General features: G+C 46.2%; 1 protein-coding gene across 3 annotated transcripts in view; it reads right to left on the bottom strand.

Annotated features, from left to right (window-relative positions):
* Positions 1–206: 206 nt before the first annotated feature.
* RBSN (rabenosyn, RAB effector) overlaps positions 207–19,381 on the bottom strand; it is a 29,385-nt gene continuing 10,210 nt past the window's right edge. For 2 of the 3 annotated variants that reach the window (XM_045991490.1, XM_045991491.1), the window contains exons 3-11: positions 17,184–17,284; positions 16,200–16,245; positions 15,924–16,085; positions 13,822–14,063; positions 11,888–11,958; positions 7,448–7,534; positions 6,234–6,336; positions 4,867–4,971; positions 207–4,215 (exon numbers count right to left, since the gene is read on the bottom strand). In XM_045991490.1, the coding sequence (XP_045847446.1) occupies positions 3,070–4,215; positions 4,867–4,971; positions 6,234–6,336; positions 7,448–7,534; positions 11,888–11,958; positions 13,822–14,063; positions 15,924–16,085; positions 16,200–16,245; positions 17,184–17,284 (2,063 nt within the window). In that variant the 3' untranslated portion in view covers positions 207–3,069. The remainder of the gene's footprint in view (positions 4,216–4,866; positions 4,972–6,233; positions 6,337–7,447; positions 7,535–11,887; positions 11,959–13,821; positions 14,064–15,923; positions 16,086–16,199; positions 16,246–17,183; positions 17,285–19,381) is intronic. The other variant, XM_045991489.1, reaches the window with a different exon arrangement.

Below are 19,381 nucleotides of genomic sequence, written 5' to 3'. Positions count from 1 at the left end.
TAGCTCCTTCTAGCTTGAAATGAGGTTGATGAGACTGTAGACGGTCTTGCACTATTCTTGTATGAAACAATTCATTTGATCAACACTGCAGGAATAACTAGGGATAAGGGCAGAACTGGAACCCTCGTTTACCGCATTAAGAGCCTAGTGACCTTTTGTCCAGAGGCCTTAACCACACAGTTAACACAGGAGCTGGGGCTATCTTCTGATATTCAGATGACGATCAAGAAAGAGGCAGGACCAGAGATGTTATTTGGTAATTCTCACTTCCAACACACGTGCACATACACACACACACACACCCAACCACTAACATCTGTTAGTTTATTTTTTTAAAAAGGTTCCAATACAAGGCCCCAGAGTAGTGCATGCAAACAATGACCCTCAAGCTGTCATTGTCAAATGACAATGTGACAATCTGCTATCAGGTCTGTGACCTGATAAAGAGACCAGCTTCTCTCTTTGAGTACCAAGGCCTAATTACGCCAATGTATGTCCAACCTACCAGCTGGTACATGATGACTCGGAAGTACACTTTAGTATCTGAACAGCAAAGACACATTGAACTGCAAGTACAATGAGTAAGTGTCCTTAGTGTATTAGACATGGAAAAATACAAACAAGGTGTAAAAAAGAAAAGCCAACTTCATCTGATGCCTGAATTCCCAAAGTCTCTTCCATACATTCCATACATGATCTGAGGTCTAGGGAGAGCAGCCAACACCTCCTCAAGAACGTGCTCGTTTTCTCATGAGACGGAGCTGTTTGCCTCAAAGGACTGCAGGAGAGTGAAATATTCCATGAGGTAAGCACTTGAAGCTGTGGTTGCAATTCATAGGCCATCTTTATCTACGCTAATGATAACCCATCTCTGTAAATCCAACTTTGTGCTTGTGTGAATTCTGGGAAACGTTAGGGACACAGAATTCTAATTCCTGCCGGTTTTGATTATAGGAGAAACCAGCCATGGAAGAATTAAGTGGAAGATTTCATGGAAGAATTCAATCATATCAGAAGGTTTTAGTTTGGTTTAGTATATTCAGTGTTTGTTTTTTTTTTTAAGTTTAAAAATAAAGTTTCTTATATGTGTAGTTCTTAATGCTCTCAATTACTGACCGGTTACTACCTGGGTTGATTTCAGGAAAAGGGTATGTTCAGTAAACTGGTCTGAAGAGAAATCACTAGCTAATGAGTCGATATGTTCTCACAAGAAAGGTGATCACGATGGAAAGCAGCATTTAGCTTCCAGAACTTACCTGCTTTTCGGTGCAGAGCGCCCTCCTCTTTGATCAGAGAGCAATGACGGACTAGCAGCAGGAAGCACACCAACCGCCCATGAAACCCTCCATGACAGCAGGAAGGGCATGAGAAGGAAGAAAGATGCCTGCACCAGGCAAAACTTTAGATACCTGGTTGTCGAGTTCCCAACCACAACAACCAGCAAGGCTGGGAACTTGGTTGACATTACTAATCCACTCACATTCCTTTGTGAACGGAACCCCAACGCAAAGGGTCCTCCACACACCCTCCACCCATATCCCATTCCCGCACCCCTATGCAGGATCTTTTCATTCAGCCCAAAGATCCAACAAATGCCAAAGAAACATGAATAGTGTCAACGAAAATACAGACTACCTTTACATCGCAGTTCTTCTAACATTCTCAAGACCAACAGGGGTCTTCCCGGAAGGTGACAAAATGAATCTCGGCCTTCACACCAGTAATCAAAGTATGACCCATAGTTAGTTAAGGGGTATAAAGTGACTAGTGGTCAGTTATTGTTCTTTAATCAAAAAGCATAATCACAGGAACTCTACCTAGAGCTGAGCACGCTTGAGTATCATGATGTCAGACATTAGTTAAGGATTATGTAAACCAAAGCACCAGAGCTAAATTAACAATTTCCCTTTCTGCCCTTAACTGGTGAAGAGTTCAAGTGGTGTGGTGCTACTGGAATGTTCCTGGGTTGTGCCTCTTCAAGCACTTTGATTTCTTAATACTAAACACTGATAGGAAAAACCTCACTGGTGCCCCAGGTCAGCACAGGGTGAACCAAAAAGGAAGAAGGCTAATCAACTAGCCCTGAAAATCATTTTAATTCATCTTCTGACTCAGGGAAGCTTCCACTCTCCTGGCAATGTTCCACAAAAGCTTCCTGATTACTAATCCTAAAGTACAGACTGGGCCCTCTGAAAAAGCCCAAGTCAGAGTAATTCCACCAAAGTTCTAGAGGAAGGTTTCTCCAGGGACAGACAATTGTTCCATCAGTCATTAAGAGAAACATCTGGATAGACACTCTTCTCCCTAGGACTACATCAACTGAAAAGTTCACCACTCCTATTTTCTAAACAGACCACGGTCAGACCCAGTGATACCCCTGGCACCGAAGTTTAACTTCCTGAAAGAGACAATCAAGGACTCTAAATGACAGGGAAATGCCCTGGTAGAACATCACCCCATCGCCCCCTCTTAAAAAGAGGTGTTGGGCTCTCCTGGGTCTAAACAACTACCTTCATAGCAATACCTCCCCCTTCTGCTGCACAGGTGGATGTACCCAGCAGGGCAGAGGAAGTCCCAGGTGAAAGAACCCACAGCCTAAGGGGGACAGACTTCCGTCAGACCAGAGCAAGGTTTAAAGGAATCCATCTTGTCTGTCTTGGCTAAAGAAAGTGCCCTGTAATACTGCATAAAGACCAAAGACTAGGCAGGAGCAAATGGATCCACGAGGGCTGCCCGATACACTGCGTTTAGTTACACTCAGATGAAAATTTAAAATCCCTTCTAAAGGGAAAACCCAATTCAAAAAAAAAAAAAAGAAAAAAGAAAAAAACCCAGGAAATACAGCACATGAATGCTGATTCTTCCTGTTCCGGTTTCTACTTTATTATCCAACTGTAGTGGAAAAAACCTCCAAGTGCACAGCACGAAGCAGCAGAGTCCCTGCCCTAACCTCTGTGCGTCCTAGGTGTCACCCTCCTTCCTCCCTCATCGGGCCCACCAGCCCCGTCCTGCTCCACGGGCTCCTGCCAGGCCCTGGGCCCAAGGACGCCCGGCCCACAGTCAGTGGGGTCAGTGGGTGCCCCCCTTCTGTTTGGCCAGGGTGCGCTTCAGCTCCCTCAAGTTCTCCGTCAGCACTTCCACCTCATCCAGGCGGCCACACTGCTTGGCATCAAAAATGTACGCCTTGATGTTATCAATCTGCTGGAGGAGGAGCTCCTCCTCTATGGGCTCCTCGCCCTCGGGCTCACTGTCACTGTCCATCTCAAAGGGGTTGGTACAGGTGCCTTCCTCAAAGGGGTTGCCAGGAACGGGAGGGCTTGAGGGCCTCTGGTGGGGATCCTCATCTTCCTCATCGAAGGGGTTGGGTGCTGGACCATCTGGGTTAGTGAAAGGATTCCCTGCTACACCCTCCTCTTCTTCCTCCTCAAAAGGATTATATTCTTTGAGGATGTAGGCTGAAGGGCCAAAGGAAGGCTCTGTAGCAGGAGGGTTGGTAGTGGCCTCTGCTGTGGGGCTGGAGGGGTCTTCCTCATCGAAGGGGTTCAGGGAGACCAGCTCATTTTGCTGTGACATGATGCTCTGGGGGAAGGATTCCTGCCCGATGGCTGGAGGTCCAGACCACACTCTGGCTGGCTCGAGAGCTGAGATGGGCGAAGGGGTCTCCACGGCTGCACTGCTCTGAACCGAGGAAGAGCCTAGATCCAAAGCATAAGCAAGATGGGTAGGAGGCTCCCTGCTAGGCTCCAGCTGAAAAGGCCTGATTTCTCGGAAGTCCAGGGACCGAGTCCGTGTATGTAGGGACGCGGCCCGGAACTGCTCCCTCTCTCGTTCCCACTCCCGTTCACAAAGCCTCTGCAGCTGTTCCCGCTGCAGGTCCTCCTCCTCCGCCTGCCTCCGGGACAGCTCAATGGCCTTCTCTGTCTGCTGCTGGTCATACTCATCCTGCAGCTGCCGCAGGTTCTCCTGCAGTGTGCGTACTTCGTCCGTTCGCCCGGCGGCCTTGGCCTGTCTAATAAATGATGTGATGTTGTGGATCTGCTGGAGAAGGGGGTCTGAGTCTTCACTCTGCCCCTGACTTCCTGACAGTGGGAGCCAGCCCTCAGCCTTTCTCAGAGGGGCAGGTCCCCCTCGAAGGGACACCACCTCCCCATTGGCCGCACGAGACGCCAGGTCACTCCGCCTTTCCTCAAACCGTCGCTGGGATTCCAGGTCAACCTGGGGAGACACCAAAGCCAAAGAGAAGAAACACAGTCACCAGGCCAATAGCAGCCACACCATCAGCCACCCCTACGGTCCTGCTGTCCCTGGGCTGATGAGACTCCAAATGCCCACCTGCAGACTATGGTACCCAACTGCTAAGTCAAATCACGCTTTTTGTTTTTTAGAGGAGAGAAGGGACAGAGCCAGATTTTCAAAAATAAATTAGTGACAGTAAGTTAAGGGATAAGATTTTCTCAATCTTAGATACACTGGCCGTATGCTTGTCTTAAACCTCTGAGGTCTAATATCACTCACCTACACTAGAATCTCACACAATGGTAAATGTACACATTATTTTGCTTAGTGTTACACATTCCAGAGCATTCTACAAAGAGCTCCCTGGTGTCTGGGTCCTCTGCAACCTGGGCTACAGGAAGAACTGACAGCCCTCCATGGTACTCTGGATGAGAGAAAATCACCAGAATCTCTGAAAGACAAATAGGCCTGACCTGGGAAGAAAAACAACTATACTGAGTCTATAGAGGAAAGGCCAGAAAAGACCAGAAGAGAGATGCAAACCGGGGAGCGATCTCACAGACAACCACTTGGGAGCCTGGAGCAGCCTCTGGGCTCAAGAGGCCGCAAGCATCCCTGCGTTTCACTTGCCTGTCTCTCCAGGATCTTCTTCCTCTCCATTTCCTGTTTCCTTTTCTTTTTCAGTTCCTCAAACTGTTCTCTGGTTGGCAGTGACATCAAACCCAGCAGCTTTTCCTGTAGAGAGTCACGGACAGTTTTGTATTTAAATTCTTTTAGGAAAAAGATAAGCCTAATGAAGTCTGTTTATAAGATCCCATCCAAGCTCCACACCCCCGCTACCCCTTCCCTGCTCTAAGTTTCTCCACAGCACTTTTCCCCATCTTATAAACTATACGTTGTAGTTGTTTCTTGTCTATCTCCTTCCAGAAAAAAAGCTTTTTGGGAATAGGAATGTCTTTTTGCTTGTGGCAGGACGCGCAGCACCTATCACATTGCCTGGTAGACAGCGGGCACTCACTGAGTGACTGCTGAATACAACACCAGTCAAAAGGAGAAGGGGCCTAATTCTCTGCAATACGGCGCTGGAAAACCAACCCAACAGGGCTTCGCTAGCTTTCTCTGTCATTAAGCCCCAGATATGGTTCACTGTGGCTCTCCCAAAGGGTGTTCCAGACAGAAGCAACTCAGCTCTAACCAGCCAGGGTTAGTCTGCCCATGAACAATCAGTTGTTTCCTCTCAAGGAATAGCCCAGGAAGAGTCTCTTAGGAGCTTATCCTGAGGAAGAAATAGCATGAATCGGTATGTCTGTCAGGCTATAGTCACACCAGAAAAAGCAGAAATCTATCAGATGACCAATGAAAGGGGAATAATTAAAGGATGGTGCATAGAAAGTCATATTCTATTGCCATTCAAGCAGTAACTGTTTATTTTGTTTCTTTTTAAAAATTATTTATTTGACAGAGAGAAACAATGAGAGAGGGAACATGAGCGGGGGAATGGGAAAGGGAGAAGCAGGCTTTCCGCTGAGTAGGGAGTCCGATGTGGGGCTCCATCCCAGGACCTAGGGATCATGACCTGAGCCAAAGGCAGACGCTTAACAACTGAGCCACCCAGGCGCCCCAAACAGTAACTGTTTAAATGAAGACTATGTAACAAGTGCTTATGATATAAAATTCAGTGTTAAAAAGACATAAATTTGTAAATATGCACTAATCATAACTACTTTATATAATAAGTACAAATGAAAAAAAGAGGAAAATATACCAGAATGATATGTGATAGTATTAAGGATAAAGGGTTAAGAAGTTTTTACTTCTTAATTTAGAGAAAAATCTATAATCCAGATTTTTCTCTAAATCTGGCATAATTATATTTACAATTTTGAAAAACAATGAAGGTACAAATAGAGAACAAACCATTGGCACGGTCTGCCTTCTGAGAGGCAGAAAAGCAGGGGAGGCAAATGAGCCGTCTCTGACACCACAAGATGCCTTACCTGCACAAAAAGTGTAGCTGAGAATCTGATCATCCTCTGCAGCCGCAAAGTGTTTGGATGTGGTGGAGGGTCCTGGTTCAAGCCTAAGGTTAAGATCTTCTTACTGAATTGGGACAAACACATCAATGTAACAGGTGCTGCCAGCCCCAGAAACAAGGGTAAAATCTCTTGAGCTGCAAGGCTTTTGTGCCAGGACCGTCCATGGAGGAAGTGGGTTAAAGATTCCAATGGAATGTCCTTGAAGGCAAAGTCCATTCCTTACCCTCTGGTTCTAGCTAAGGCCCCTGACACAGCACAGGGTATCTAACCATCACTCAGCCATCGAGGAACTTACCACACATGCAGTCAGTTCATGGTGAGTTCACCAACTTCATGGGTGAGTGACCTATGCCTGGTTTAATATTCTGGTGTCACTATCTTAAAATTCTTTTTTTTTTTTTTTAAGGGAGCAGGCCCTGGGGGGCCAGTGAGGGACTCCCTGGGCCCCTGGACTGGGTTGAGGTGGGGAACGCAGGAAGCAACTGGCTTTGCCAGGCCGGTACACAAGCTGAAACTGGGCCAGGGGGTTTGTAGACCGTGCTGGGGGCAACACCAGGCAGCAGGAGGCTGCAGCCACTTTAAGACCCGTATCTTAAAATTCTTAATAATCCTGACCAGGACTTGTGTTTTCATTTTGCACTAAGTCCCACAAATTATGTGTTCAGTCCTGTACAGATGGACGAACAAGGTTTCCTCATCTCAGTTCTCCCTCTGAATCACTATACTTTCTACACCTCAAAGGGCTGATTTAGCCCCAACAGCCAGTCCATGGTTAAAAAGCAGCTCTTGACTTGAAGAAAGAATCTGGGTTTCTATCCTGGCTCCACGGCTTTGCCAGTTGTGAGGCATCTTCTCGACTACAAAGTAAGGGTATTAATGCCTACCGCACCAGCTAACTTTGATTGAATAAATGAGATGTGGATACAACCAATGGCTTGATGGTGTCAATAAATCAGTTCCTATTTCTCTAATAATAATGAATATCAGAAACCTAAACCAAGTTACTTAGATGTGTTGCGTGCCAGAGCGGGCACCTACCTCAGCCTGCTCCTCACACATACGCCCTGTCCCCAGGACTCTGGGTACGCTCGGGCCTGGCAGCCACCCACCCCCTCACTGAAACAGCACTTCCTCCACTCAAGGCAGCAAGGCACACATCACCTCACAGGTCTCACCTTAAAGCATCTATGAGTTCGTACACTTTCTGCACTTCCACTCGAAGGTCACCGGCATGTTCCAGATTGTAGGTTGTCTCCCCAGCACTAAAGAAAAATCATGGAAAAGTTTCATTCAAGTTTCACCATGCTGACTGGAGAGTGGTGTGGAAAAGGGCTCTAAAGGTTTAGGGTCTTACAAAGGGAGAAACAGCTAATTCTCTCCAAGTGGTATTATTTCACACTCTTGTACGTAATGCAGGGCTCATTCCTTTACGTGCTAACCAACTGGAAACTGTTTTTAATTTGCAGAAGCCACAGGGACAGATTTGTGCCTAGGCCTTTAAGGACTAGCTCTTAATGCTCATCAGCAAAATAAATGCAAATGAATCTACTTCAGCCTACTTTCCCTGAACAATTTCATCACACCTAGTGAGACAAAATAAGTGGCTTACTAAATAAGCAGGTTACCCTGCATCCGGGGAGAAAGCAGCGGGCTTTTCTCACTCAAAGACTATCCCCAAACACGAACGAGAAAGCTGACCAAGGAATCCCCAACACCCAGCCACACCCAGCATGGCACTGTATCAATTGCCAACGCTCCTGAGCCTCATGAACAATTGCTCCCCACATGAGAAAGGCACCTGGACACCAAACAAAGCAGGGAGGAGACAGGGGATAACTGCCAAGGGTGGAGCAGGGGACTGCAGGGAAGGGCAAAGGTGGCTTCATTCCACTTAACTCAGAGGAACAACAGCAGTTAGTATGTGATCTAAGAACTGTTTGTTTACAAAGGTGTCACTCTGTCAGGCCTGAAATGCAAGTGCAGTGATGATGGCTTATTTTCAGCCTCAGTGACTAGCGCACGGTTGGCCCCATCAGTGCGCACTGAAAAGAAAATGACTTCAGAAGATCTTGCAGCTGTTAGTGCCGCTCAGCAACGGCCACTCGGCTCCCACCCCGAGGCAGCAGCAATTTAAGTTAAATAAGCAGCAAGGGCTGCTGAGCTGACCTGGTTCACCATCCACAAGACAGCCCTAGCTGGAAAAATCTCAGTGTGTGCTATAATTGGAGGATCCAATAAGGTGATTTCATCATCTCAAACTGCACAGTTCGCAAAAAGAACATCAGAGCAGAACTGGGAATACTTGCACTTCGTCTTGAGATCTCCAAGTCACATGGAAAATAACAAGGTTGGCTCAAATCTGAGAGCACCGCCCCCACCCCTACCCTGTCTCAGTCACGTGGACCAAACGTATTCCCCACAGGGCACCTATCACGTCTGGTTATCTTGCTCATGATGTGTTCACTCACTTATGGCTGTGCTCCCGTGGTAATGAAGCTCCAGGGCGGCAGACACGGCCTTCACTGTTCACTGCTACAGCCCCTGTACCTAAAATAGTACTTGGCATACAACTAGCGTTCAGTAAATATCCACTGAATGAATGAGGGAGTAAAATGAGCTTTAAGCCCTTTAGAACCAGTCTTTGGAGAACGAGTAGGAGTTAGACATCTGGAAATGTGCTCAGCAATGGTAGTTTCCCAGCTCATGGATGGGGAGGCCCAGTGACCCAAGGCTGTGTCTGAGGCACAAAGCAAGAAAAACAACAGACTCAGGGGAAGGAGCCCCCTGGAGAACGACATCATGGGGGAAAGGTGAGTGCCCGCTCAGACTGCCAGGAACACAGTTCTCCTTGCTGACATCCAGGAAGAAGATAGTCCTGCTCTAATTTCAAACCAGTGGGCACAGGTGGGAGGAGGGGTGTTGATTCCTGTAAATTCCAGGTAGGAAAAGAGCATGAGATAGGTGCTCCAAGCCAAGGATCCTCCATTTAGGGGAGGCAGATATCAGAATCACTTGAGCTGCTTCTTCCAACCTACCCATAGGGAGGCTATATGCTTCATTAATCAAAATTATTGCTCAGTGAATTGCAGGTAGAAAAAATGTGTCCTTTCCTCCTGTTCTTCAGAACCAGTGCTCTTGGAATGAAAAGAGGAAGAATGGGGCATAGAAGGTGCAAATATAAGGGAAGAGAGGCCCCAGGACTGTGGTGGCTGGGAGGGCTGGAGAAAAAGGGTGTCCTCGCCTTATACGGTCTGCTGCCAGGGGCTGCAGACACCCAGTTGCTAGGACTGGAGGAAATGGTGGCGGTCTACAATGATTTCTCTACTTCTTTTCTGTTCCCTTCCCTCTTTCCCCTCCCCATGGGCTGGCACACACTGGGGGAAGGAACAGGAACAGGAAGAAGAGCCCCAGAACAAGAGTAGAGGCAGGGAGACATACAAGAGAAGGGGTGCGTTTGCCAAAAACCAACTGGGTTTTAGTTGCTCATACTTTGTAAGTCAGACATTTACAGACTCGTAAGACCCTTAAGGACTGTGTAAATGAAAAAGTTCATTTTCTTTTCATGTGAGAGTCCCACAATAGACTTAGAATGTGGTCACTGACATCATGAAGGAAAAGCCAAGCTTTGTGTTTTTTGTTCTTAAGTAGGCCCCATGCCCATCATGGGGCTTGAACTCACAACCCTGAGATTGGGAGTCACATGACCTACTGACTGAGCCAGCCAGGAGCCCCAAGCTTTGTTTTATGGAGACAATATAACACACTGCCACAGCAAATGGGCAACTAAAAATACAGGTTTGCTCTAAACAAGACACATTTGGGGCGCCTGGGTGGCTCAGTTAGTTGGGCATCTGCCTTCAGCTCAGGTCATGATCCTGGGGTCCCGGGATCAAGTCCCACACTGTACTCCCTGCTCAGCGAGGAGACTGCTTGTGCTCTATCTCTTGCTCTCTCTCTCTAATAAATAAATAAAATCTTTAAAAAAAAAAAAAGACACATTTAATTCCACATGCATCCCTACAAAGGTGGCAGGTGGATAATACAGGCTAAAGACAAAGGCAGATAATCCTCACATGGAGAGCACTGGATCCCGTAAACGCTTTTCTGCCGGTTGGGAAAAGACTTGCTGCGACCTGATTCTAGCGGTAGCACTTCGAATTCTAGCTCACGTATCACTAACCTGCAGAAGGAGCAATGTTCTTAAGAGAGTGTCAGCATATTTTTTCTGTAAAGGAGCAGATAATATATATTTTTAGCTTTGCAGGCCAGATAGTGGCTGTCACAACTATCTGCTGCCAAAGCTGCAGTTTGCAGTTACAGTCAAACAAATGGGCATGGCCATGCACCAATAAAATTTTATTCATTAAAAGAAAAAAGGGTGCCTGGGTGGCTCAGTTGGTTGGGTGACTGCCTTCGGCTCAGATCATGATCCCGGAGTCCTGGGATCGAGTCCCGCATCAGGCTCCCTGCTCGGTGGGTAGCCTGCTTCTCCCTGCTCCTGTCCTCTCTCACTATCTCTGTCTCATTCTCTCCAATAAATAAGGTAAATCTTTTTTTAAAAAATGGCAATAACAAGCGTTGGCAAGGATATGGAGAAACTGAAAAGCACATGCATTGCTGGCAGAAATGTAAAGTGGTGCAGTCGTCTTGGAAAACAGTTTGGCAGTGCCTCAAGAGGTTTAAAACCTAGAATTGCCATATGACCCAGCGACTCTCACCTAGATAGAAACCCAAATGAAATAGAATTATATGTCCACAAAAAAACTTTTACAGGAATATTCACTGAAGTGGATAAATCCAGTAGCCAGAAGTGGAAAAATCCAAATCTTCATCAACGGACTAATAGGTACACAAAATGTGGTGTATCCATACAATGCATTTGCATGAGTGGAATAGAACCCTAACACGTGTGGCCGCAAGGGTGAATCTTGAAAGCACTACACTATATGAAAGAAGCCAGACAAGAAGGATTATGTATTTATACAAAATGTCCCAAAGAGGCAAGTCCATACACAGAAAGCAGACCAGTGGTTGCCAGGGAGAGGGAAATATGCTGTGACTACTAATGGGGGTGGGCTTTCTCTGGATGATAAAAATGGTTTGGACAGTAATGATGGTTTTATGACTCTGTGAGGAACCACTGACCTGTACACATGAAAAGGGTGCATAAATTATTATTAATTTTTTGGTGTGTAAATTAGATCTCAGCTAAAAAAAGAAACAGGTGGCAGGCCAAATTTGGCCCATGGGCTGAAGAGTGTCAACCACTGCTCTAAAGGAAATGCCTGCTCTAAGCCCTGACGTCTGGTGCCAGCCTGAAGCAGTATTCCCTGGGGCAGCACACGAGGCGCACTGTCCCTGCTCACCTCCAGTGCCTACTGTCCTGAGGCCCCTCCCCAGCCTGCTCCATCACAACTGGGGTCCCTAGAACATGGCTACCGAGGACTGTAACACGTGCCACACAGAAATACAAACACGACAAAGATTCCCCACAGTTGGTTACTGAAGGAAAGCAGAGCCAGAACTAAGATTGTAATTTTCAGCTACTGAGGAACTATGCTAAAAGTACCCATAAACAGTCATCACTGAGTTCGAAAAACAGAGGAATAGCTTACTTTAATGATGCTGCCATCCTGATGTATTCAGGAGCTTTTTGGTCAACTTTCTCCATGCAAAGTCGTAATTTCTAAGGACAAAACAAAAGAGGTGAGTGGTGCTCTCAAGGTACAAACAAGTTATGCTGCATCAATAGAGATGTATTTAAAATGTACAATTTCCAGGGCTCCTGTTGGCTCAGAGCACGCAACTATTAGTCTCAGGATTCTGAGTTCAAGCCCCACACTGGAAGTGGAGTCTACTTTAAAAAAAATTTTTTTTAATGTGTAGTTGGAAATATGCAGTGTTTTCTTGTTCATTTTTATTGTTGTTATCAATTTCCTGATTTACAGACCTCCTTTACAAGCAGTAACTCTTGCAGGAAGGAAAGAAAGTGAAGGCAGAACTTTTGACAGGATATTTTTGCAGGGAGCAAAACTTTCCAGGACACAAGCCAATGAGTTTACCAAGGCAGAGGAAAGGAATTGGTGGCTACATTCTTTCTCTGCCAGGTGATGAAAGATACTAGCAAAAGGCATTGCCAGGGCTTACTTCAAAAATGAAGGAAGGAGGGTACACCTGGGTGGCTCAGTGGGTTAAGCATCTGCCTTTGGCTCAGGTCATGATCCCAGAGTCCTGAGATCAAGGCCTGGATCAGACTCCCTACTCAGCAGAGAGCCTGTTTCTCTCTCTTCCACTCCCCCGTTTGTGCTCTTTGTCAAATAAATAAAATCTTTAAAAAAAGTGAAGGAAGGAAAAAACAGGGTGACTGTTTATAAAAATGAGTTATCAGGTCATGAACTCCATACTTAGGATGGATAATGGCTACACCTGTAGCTCAGGGCAGGGTTTCATTAACACCATTTCTAGTAGTCTAAGTATTTTTGTGGTGATTCCAGAAATGCAGCCATTATGGCCCACAGATCTGCTAAGAGTGACCACTCAGTGATCAACAGACAAATATACAGATGGTCCCCGACTTAACAATGGTTAGATTTCATGATTTTTCAACTGCACAACGGTGCAAAAACGATGGGTGAATGTAGAAACCGTACTTGGAACTTTTGTGTTAGCAGATTCTGCCCAACTGCAGGCTGATGTCAGTGTTCCCAGCATGGTTAGTGTAGGCCAGGCTCCCACACTGGGGGGTTTGGTGTATTAAAGGTACTTTCGACTTCAATGTTTTCAATTCGGGATGACTTTATCAGGATGTGGCCCCGCTGGAAGTGGAGGAAGGCCTGGGCGCTCTTCTGCTCAGGGTTCTACACAAGCTACCTCCGCCAAGCTGATCTCCCCCTTCCCATCTCCAGTCACCTGACTATGAAACCTCCAGCTCACGAATCCTTCTCAGCCTGCAGGTCCCCCTGGCCACTGGGAGACTAAGGCCAACTCATGCCCTGTCTGACTCTGAATCCCGTTTTTGCATGGCACTATGTTTCTCTCTTTCAAAGTGTGCATCGACCGAATGTGTTTTGGGACTGCTGGTGGTAATAACAGTGGAGGCATCTGAATGGACTTAAAAGGGAAGCTCTCTGCCCATGGACAGTCATTCAAACCTATAAAGCCTGAAGCTCCCAAGTGAGTTTCCCAGGACTCTTCTGGCCCACTGCTCATACCTGCTCCAGCTCCACTACCCCTCACCGACAAATCCTGTCCACACGGCATGGCAACCATCCTTCCTCCTCTTGCCCCTGGGCCACCAAAGTCTCCAACCTCCTGCTTTCAAGTGGGCAAGGAGGGGTGACGGAACAAGATTGTTGCAACATACCCAGGATGACTCTGTGAATCACCCACGGCCCTGGCTAGGAAACCATCCCAAGGCCCTTTAGCAGAAACTAAAAATGATTCAAAGGAACGACTTCCCAAAGCACTCTCCAAAATATGCAGGCATGTACAAAATCAACAGGCAAATCTGCATCTCGAATCAGACCCAGGACCACGCACAGTGAGTCACCTCATAGAGCTTTACAATGTCGGGGGTGTGCTCCTTCTCATCAATCTGCTGCTCTCTCTTGAGCAGAGTGTCCTTGCAGTGTGTACAGCAGCGGATCCGGTCGTCATCCTTTTCATCCAGGACGGAGCTTACACTGCTCACGCTGCTGATACTGCCCCGGCGGGAGCCATGGACACTGTTAGGTGACTGGCTAGGGCTGGTGTGGGTGCTCAGGGAATCTTTGCTGGCACTGGTGAGCTTGTCTGTAAAGCACAACACGAGACAGTTGGCAGTGAGCCCGCAGCCTCCAATCACCCCACCACTCACAACAGAGGGGAGGCCACAGGCGCTGATCCAGACAACAGAGGGGAGGCCACAGGCGCTGATCCAGGCTGTGTCTATGGGCAAGAAGCACCACACCTTTGCCTTCCCCAGGTCAGGCTCTGGTGGGAGGGACTTCCACTGCCAGCCAGGAATGAGCCAGACAGCCAAGGAAGGTCTCTCCTTGAGGCTCTCAGGCCCATTCCTAACCTGACCCAACACAGTCCACTTTCTCCCCAGACTATCCTGACAGACTTCCCCACTCCCAAACATCTGACTCCTACCCCTTCCAAAGCTCAACTCAAATGGTACAACCTTCCAGAAGCCCTACTCTATTCCTTGAGGCAAAAACAATATGCCCTTCCTATCAGGTCCTACCATGTCATCCCTCTTGGAGCACTTTCTGCTTTTCTCCCTGTATAACCATTCTTTTTACACCCAGAGCTGCTCTATGAATCTGTGACTCTGGGAGGGTAGGAACTGTCTTATTCATACTTGTACCCCAATATAACCAACAGGGCTACCCCACAGCAGCTGCCCAGTAAATGTTAGTAAATTAGCAAGATAAGAAAAGTGAATAGTGTTTCAAAAACATTGCTTATGAAGTCTCAGATGAGACAGAAAGTCAGTCTCAGGGAGAAAGGGAAGGTCTCAAGGTAATGTGTGCCTGCTGGATGTCAGAAGTAGACAGAGGAAGCATCTCCTTCTATCCCATGTTGTCCAGATGATCTGTAGCCAACAGCATCAGCAGAGTCAGCTTAACTCCCCAGGGTTGCAAACCTACCCCAAATGTCCCAGAATTGGCCTAAAGCCCATGAGATCACCTTTAGCAACTTTTAACCAGCTGAGACTCAAAGTTCTAGACCCTCTGGTTCCACCTAACCTTGTAGCCACCATCCGCATAATTCTCCAACACGTCTTCTACACTCCCCCAACTATTCTACCCTGCTTATCTACCAACCTTCCCCCAGGGCCCTCCCACATCTTCTCCCCTACTCTGCACTCTACCCAGGATCTCTCCTGCCCTACCTCTTTGCAATCCTGGCTGTCTTTTAGGCTCTTCTCAAACATCACCTCCCAAACCTGAGCATCCACACTCTTGATTCCTTCAGCACTCAGTGTCTCTCATATTATGATCTTACAGTCTGTTCTATATGACAATAAACTGTGACTTTTATTTCAAAGGAAAGGACTAGCCTGCTGCTCATTTCCTAAGACTCTTTCTTATAGTCTCTTCTCAAAGCCTCAGCTGTCACTTCCATGCAGAGCTGACAATGATTTGGTCAGCTCTCCTTGGTGTCTGATGCAACTTCTCTCATAGAACTTATCTCTTTATAAATCAATTATTTGTAAGTCTGTATCCTCTACTAGATGCTAGACCTTTTGCAGGAATGGACAATGCTTTATAAACCATAGGTGGGCAAACATGACCTGTAAACCAACTCCAGCCTGCTTTTGTATGGCCCTAGAGCTAAATATGGTTTTTAGAAGGTTGTTCAAAACCTTTTTCAAAGGTTATTTTAAAAGGTTGTTTAAAAAAAGAAAAAGAAATGCCACAGAAATCATATGTAGCCCACAAAGCTTAAAGTATTTACTATCTGATCTTTTACAGACAAAGTTTGCCAGCCCTTGTTACCCACCACTACCTATAGCAGGCTTCATGGAATCAATAAATGAATGGATGAAGACCCCTTGGGACATTCACTTAAACAAAAACATTCAAAAAATCACCCATTAGTGATCAGCAAACAAACTAGTCATAAGAAGATCAGGGTCTAGGGCCCTGCATCCATGTTACCTACTTGCAAAAGGGAGGCTGATGAGCTCCATACACTTCTTGCACATAATAGACCCACAGAGGCGGCAGTGGTGGCGGCGGTTACGGATGCTGAACTTATTCCCACAGTCTGGACAGAAAGGGACATCCTGGTCGTTGACCCAAGGCACCACAGACTTTTCTATTGCTTTGGGAAGAACAAAACAAAAATCAAGCAAAGAGAAAAGCTAGCCATTTGAAAAAGAGGTTTGGTCAGGGAGAAAGAGAAATAGAATGAATGTGAGCAAAACTCTAGAGTTACCTCGTATCTTAGCGGACTCGGTATTCGTTCTATCAAAGGCAGTGAGCTGACAAGGAGAAAACAGTGCCAAATGGAATTAAACAGGTGATGTCAAACTTTCCACAGGCAAGAAGCATCAAGCAGGAATTCATACGTCTTCATTTTTTAAGTTTCATCTGTCATCCCCAACCCCACCAAGTCACAAAAGCAACTTCACATTGGACAGAGTATTAGCTTTGCATCTAGAAGGCCGCTCCCTTTCCCACGACCTGATTCCCTCTCTTTATTGTCAGTTCTCCATTTAAGCAAGAACCAGGGGTAGCAAGGATGTGATAAGTGTGACAACTGAAAGTAATGGGGAACTCTTGATTCTCCATGGTGCTCCCAGACCATGAAACTGGCAATTGATTTCTGTCCTACAAAGTACACATCAAGAACTGTACCAGCGGTTGCTACCATACCCACCATACAATCCAGGTTATACACAACAAGCAGTTCTAAGGTCAAAGTAGAACGGAGTGATTGTGGGTGTTGAAGACACACTCTGGTACTACAGGACAAGAAGGCCCAATCCAGATGTTCCCACACTGAATGCTGACCCTGGATGAGTACTCCTCAAAGACCCTGTCACGAGCTTGTTTGTTATCAAGTGAACACAGGCCCCACTGCATGACTATACTTTGGACACCCAAGAGAGGAAATAATTTGAAGGTAGAAAGGTTTTCCAGCAGCCAAGTGGGCTTCAGAGGAAGGAAAAGGAAAGCAGAATGTGTGGTAAGTCTGTCAACCTGGACCATCTCCTACAGTAAAAAAAGCCCAGGCTACAACTGTCTACCATGTCTACCACTGTCTGCGCCTCTCCAGGTGGGCTCAAGGTGGGGCATTTCTCTGCCAGCATCAAATATATAAGACACACGTGATACACACTGCAGAAGTACAATTTTTTTTTTCTCCCAGACAATTTATACTTGCAGAAAAAAAAAGTTTTAAAACAACAAAATTTACCTTCTCTAACCTGATTATTAATTTATTGACTTCAACAACATAGTGGTCAATTCTGGCAGCTCGGTGTTTTTTGAAGTCAGAAAGATGGCTTCTCACAGCACCTACGACAGGAAATGGGGAGATAAACGACATGTCATTTCTCTGAGAGAGCCCCTCTCCCTTGCTGCTTATCCTCAATGAACTTTATTTTATTTTATTTTTAAGATTTTATTTATTTATTTGACAGACAGAGATCGCAAGTAGGCGAGAGGCAGGCAGAGAGAGAGGGGGAAGCAGGCTCCCTGCTGAGCAGAAAGCCCAACACAGGGCTCGATCCCAGGACCCTGGGACCACGACCTGAGCTGAAGGCAGAAGCTTTAACCCACTGAGCCACCCACACGCCCCTTTATTTTATTTTTTAAAGATGACTTTGTGTAGTTTTAAGACTGTATTTATTCATTTATTTATTTAAGAAAGAGACAGAGAGTGCACGAACTGGGGAGGAGCAGAGGGAGAGGGAGACAGAATCCCAAACAGACTCTGCACTGAGCACAGAGCCCAACATGGGGCTCAATCCGAGGACCCTGAGATCAAGACCTGAGCCGAAAACAAGAGTTGGACACTTAATAAACTGAGCCACCCAGGTGCCCCTATACTCAATGAATTTTATTTATTTATTTATCTATCTTAAGGTTTTATTTATTTGAGTGAGAGAAAGAGATAGCAAGAGAGAGCACGAGAAGGGAGTAGAGAGAAAAGCAGGCTCCCCTGCCAAGCAGGGAGCCCAACATGGGGCTCAATCCCAGGACCCTGAGATCATGACCTGAGCAGAAGGCAGATGCCCAACAAACTGAGCCACCCAGGTGCCTCTTCAATCGATTTTAAATCCAAGTAGAAATTCAAGGAGTTTAGAGTCTTACTAAAAATTCAAAGACAAGCAAATGGAAACAAATTTGCTAAAATGTTAAACCACGGTTACTTTGGAGGCCACAAAGCTCAATACCAGAGACGTCAGAGAATGGGGGAGGAAAGCCTGGACTGGAGCCTGCCGTTGCTCAAATTTCAATTTTGCCATATACTGTGTGACCTTGAACAAGTTCTTTAATGTTTGTGTGACTTGGGAGTACTCATCTACAAAATGGGGTAACAGTAGTACCTACTCCAACAAGGTTGTTACGAGGATTAAAAAGTTAAAATTTATGAAGTCCTTAGAATACTGGTACATGAATTTTTGGTAAAAAGGACAGTAATATTATGGCGATTATTAAAAATCTTACTTTTTTTTTAAGATTTTATTTATTTATTTGACACACACAGATCACAAGAAGGCAGAGAGGCAGGCAGAGAGAGAGGAGGAAGCAGGCTCCCCGCTGAGCAGAGAGCCCGACACGGGGCTCGATCCCAGGACCCTGGGATCATGACCTGAGCCGAAGGCAGAGGCTTTAACCCACTGACCCCTTACTTTTCTGTGCTTTCCAAAGTTGGTACGCTATGGTTTTGCATCAGAATAAAAACAGTCCTTCTCAAAATAGCCCCCAAAAGGTAAATGCTGACTGATGTCACTGGAAGAGCTGGTTAAACTGATACCTTGATCAGCATGGCAGCAAAGATCCAGGACAAAACTTCGTACATAAATGGAACCAAAACGCTTGTTGGGTCAGCATCACTGAAATAGCCCCTATTCCAAAACACCAACCCACCCCAGCTGCCCCCACCCCAGCACGCGGTCCACTTTCTCTTCCCAAGCACGGCCTGTTCACCTATAAGTTGTGCCCCTCCGGAGCTTCTCACATATTATACTCTGCACTATCCTTGCTCTTTTCTCCCCTAACCATACTCTCTAACATCTAAATTTTAGTTTCAAATTCTCAGGCGTGGCCATAGATCTTTTTTTTTTTTTTTTTTAAGATTTTATTTATTTGACAGAGAGAGATGGAGCTCGAGTACACAAACAGGCTAAGGGGCAGGCATTAGAGAGAAGCAGACTCCCCCTGAGCAGAGAGCCCGACATGGGGCTCTATCCCAGGATGCCAGGATTAATACCAAAAGCGGGTGCTTAACTGATTGAGCCACCAAGGCACCCCAGCATGACCACAACTCTGAACTTTTAAAATCTGCCATTCACTTGACCTTCCACAATTGTGACTTCCTCCAGTTATTGAAACTGGTGAGTTAATCAGAAAGTTGCTCTGATACATGCCTGAAATCTCTCCTTCATG

Source organism: Meles meles, chromosome 20 (genome assembly GCF_922984935.1).
Source record: "Meles meles chromosome 20, mMelMel3.1 paternal haplotype, whole genome shotgun sequence".
In the NCBI taxonomy this organism is placed as follows: domain Eukaryota; kingdom Metazoa; phylum Chordata; class Mammalia; order Carnivora; family Mustelidae; genus Meles; species Meles meles.
The sequence above is the reverse complement of the archived record's forward strand: the minus strand, read 5'-3'. Positions and strand labels throughout refer to the sequence as shown.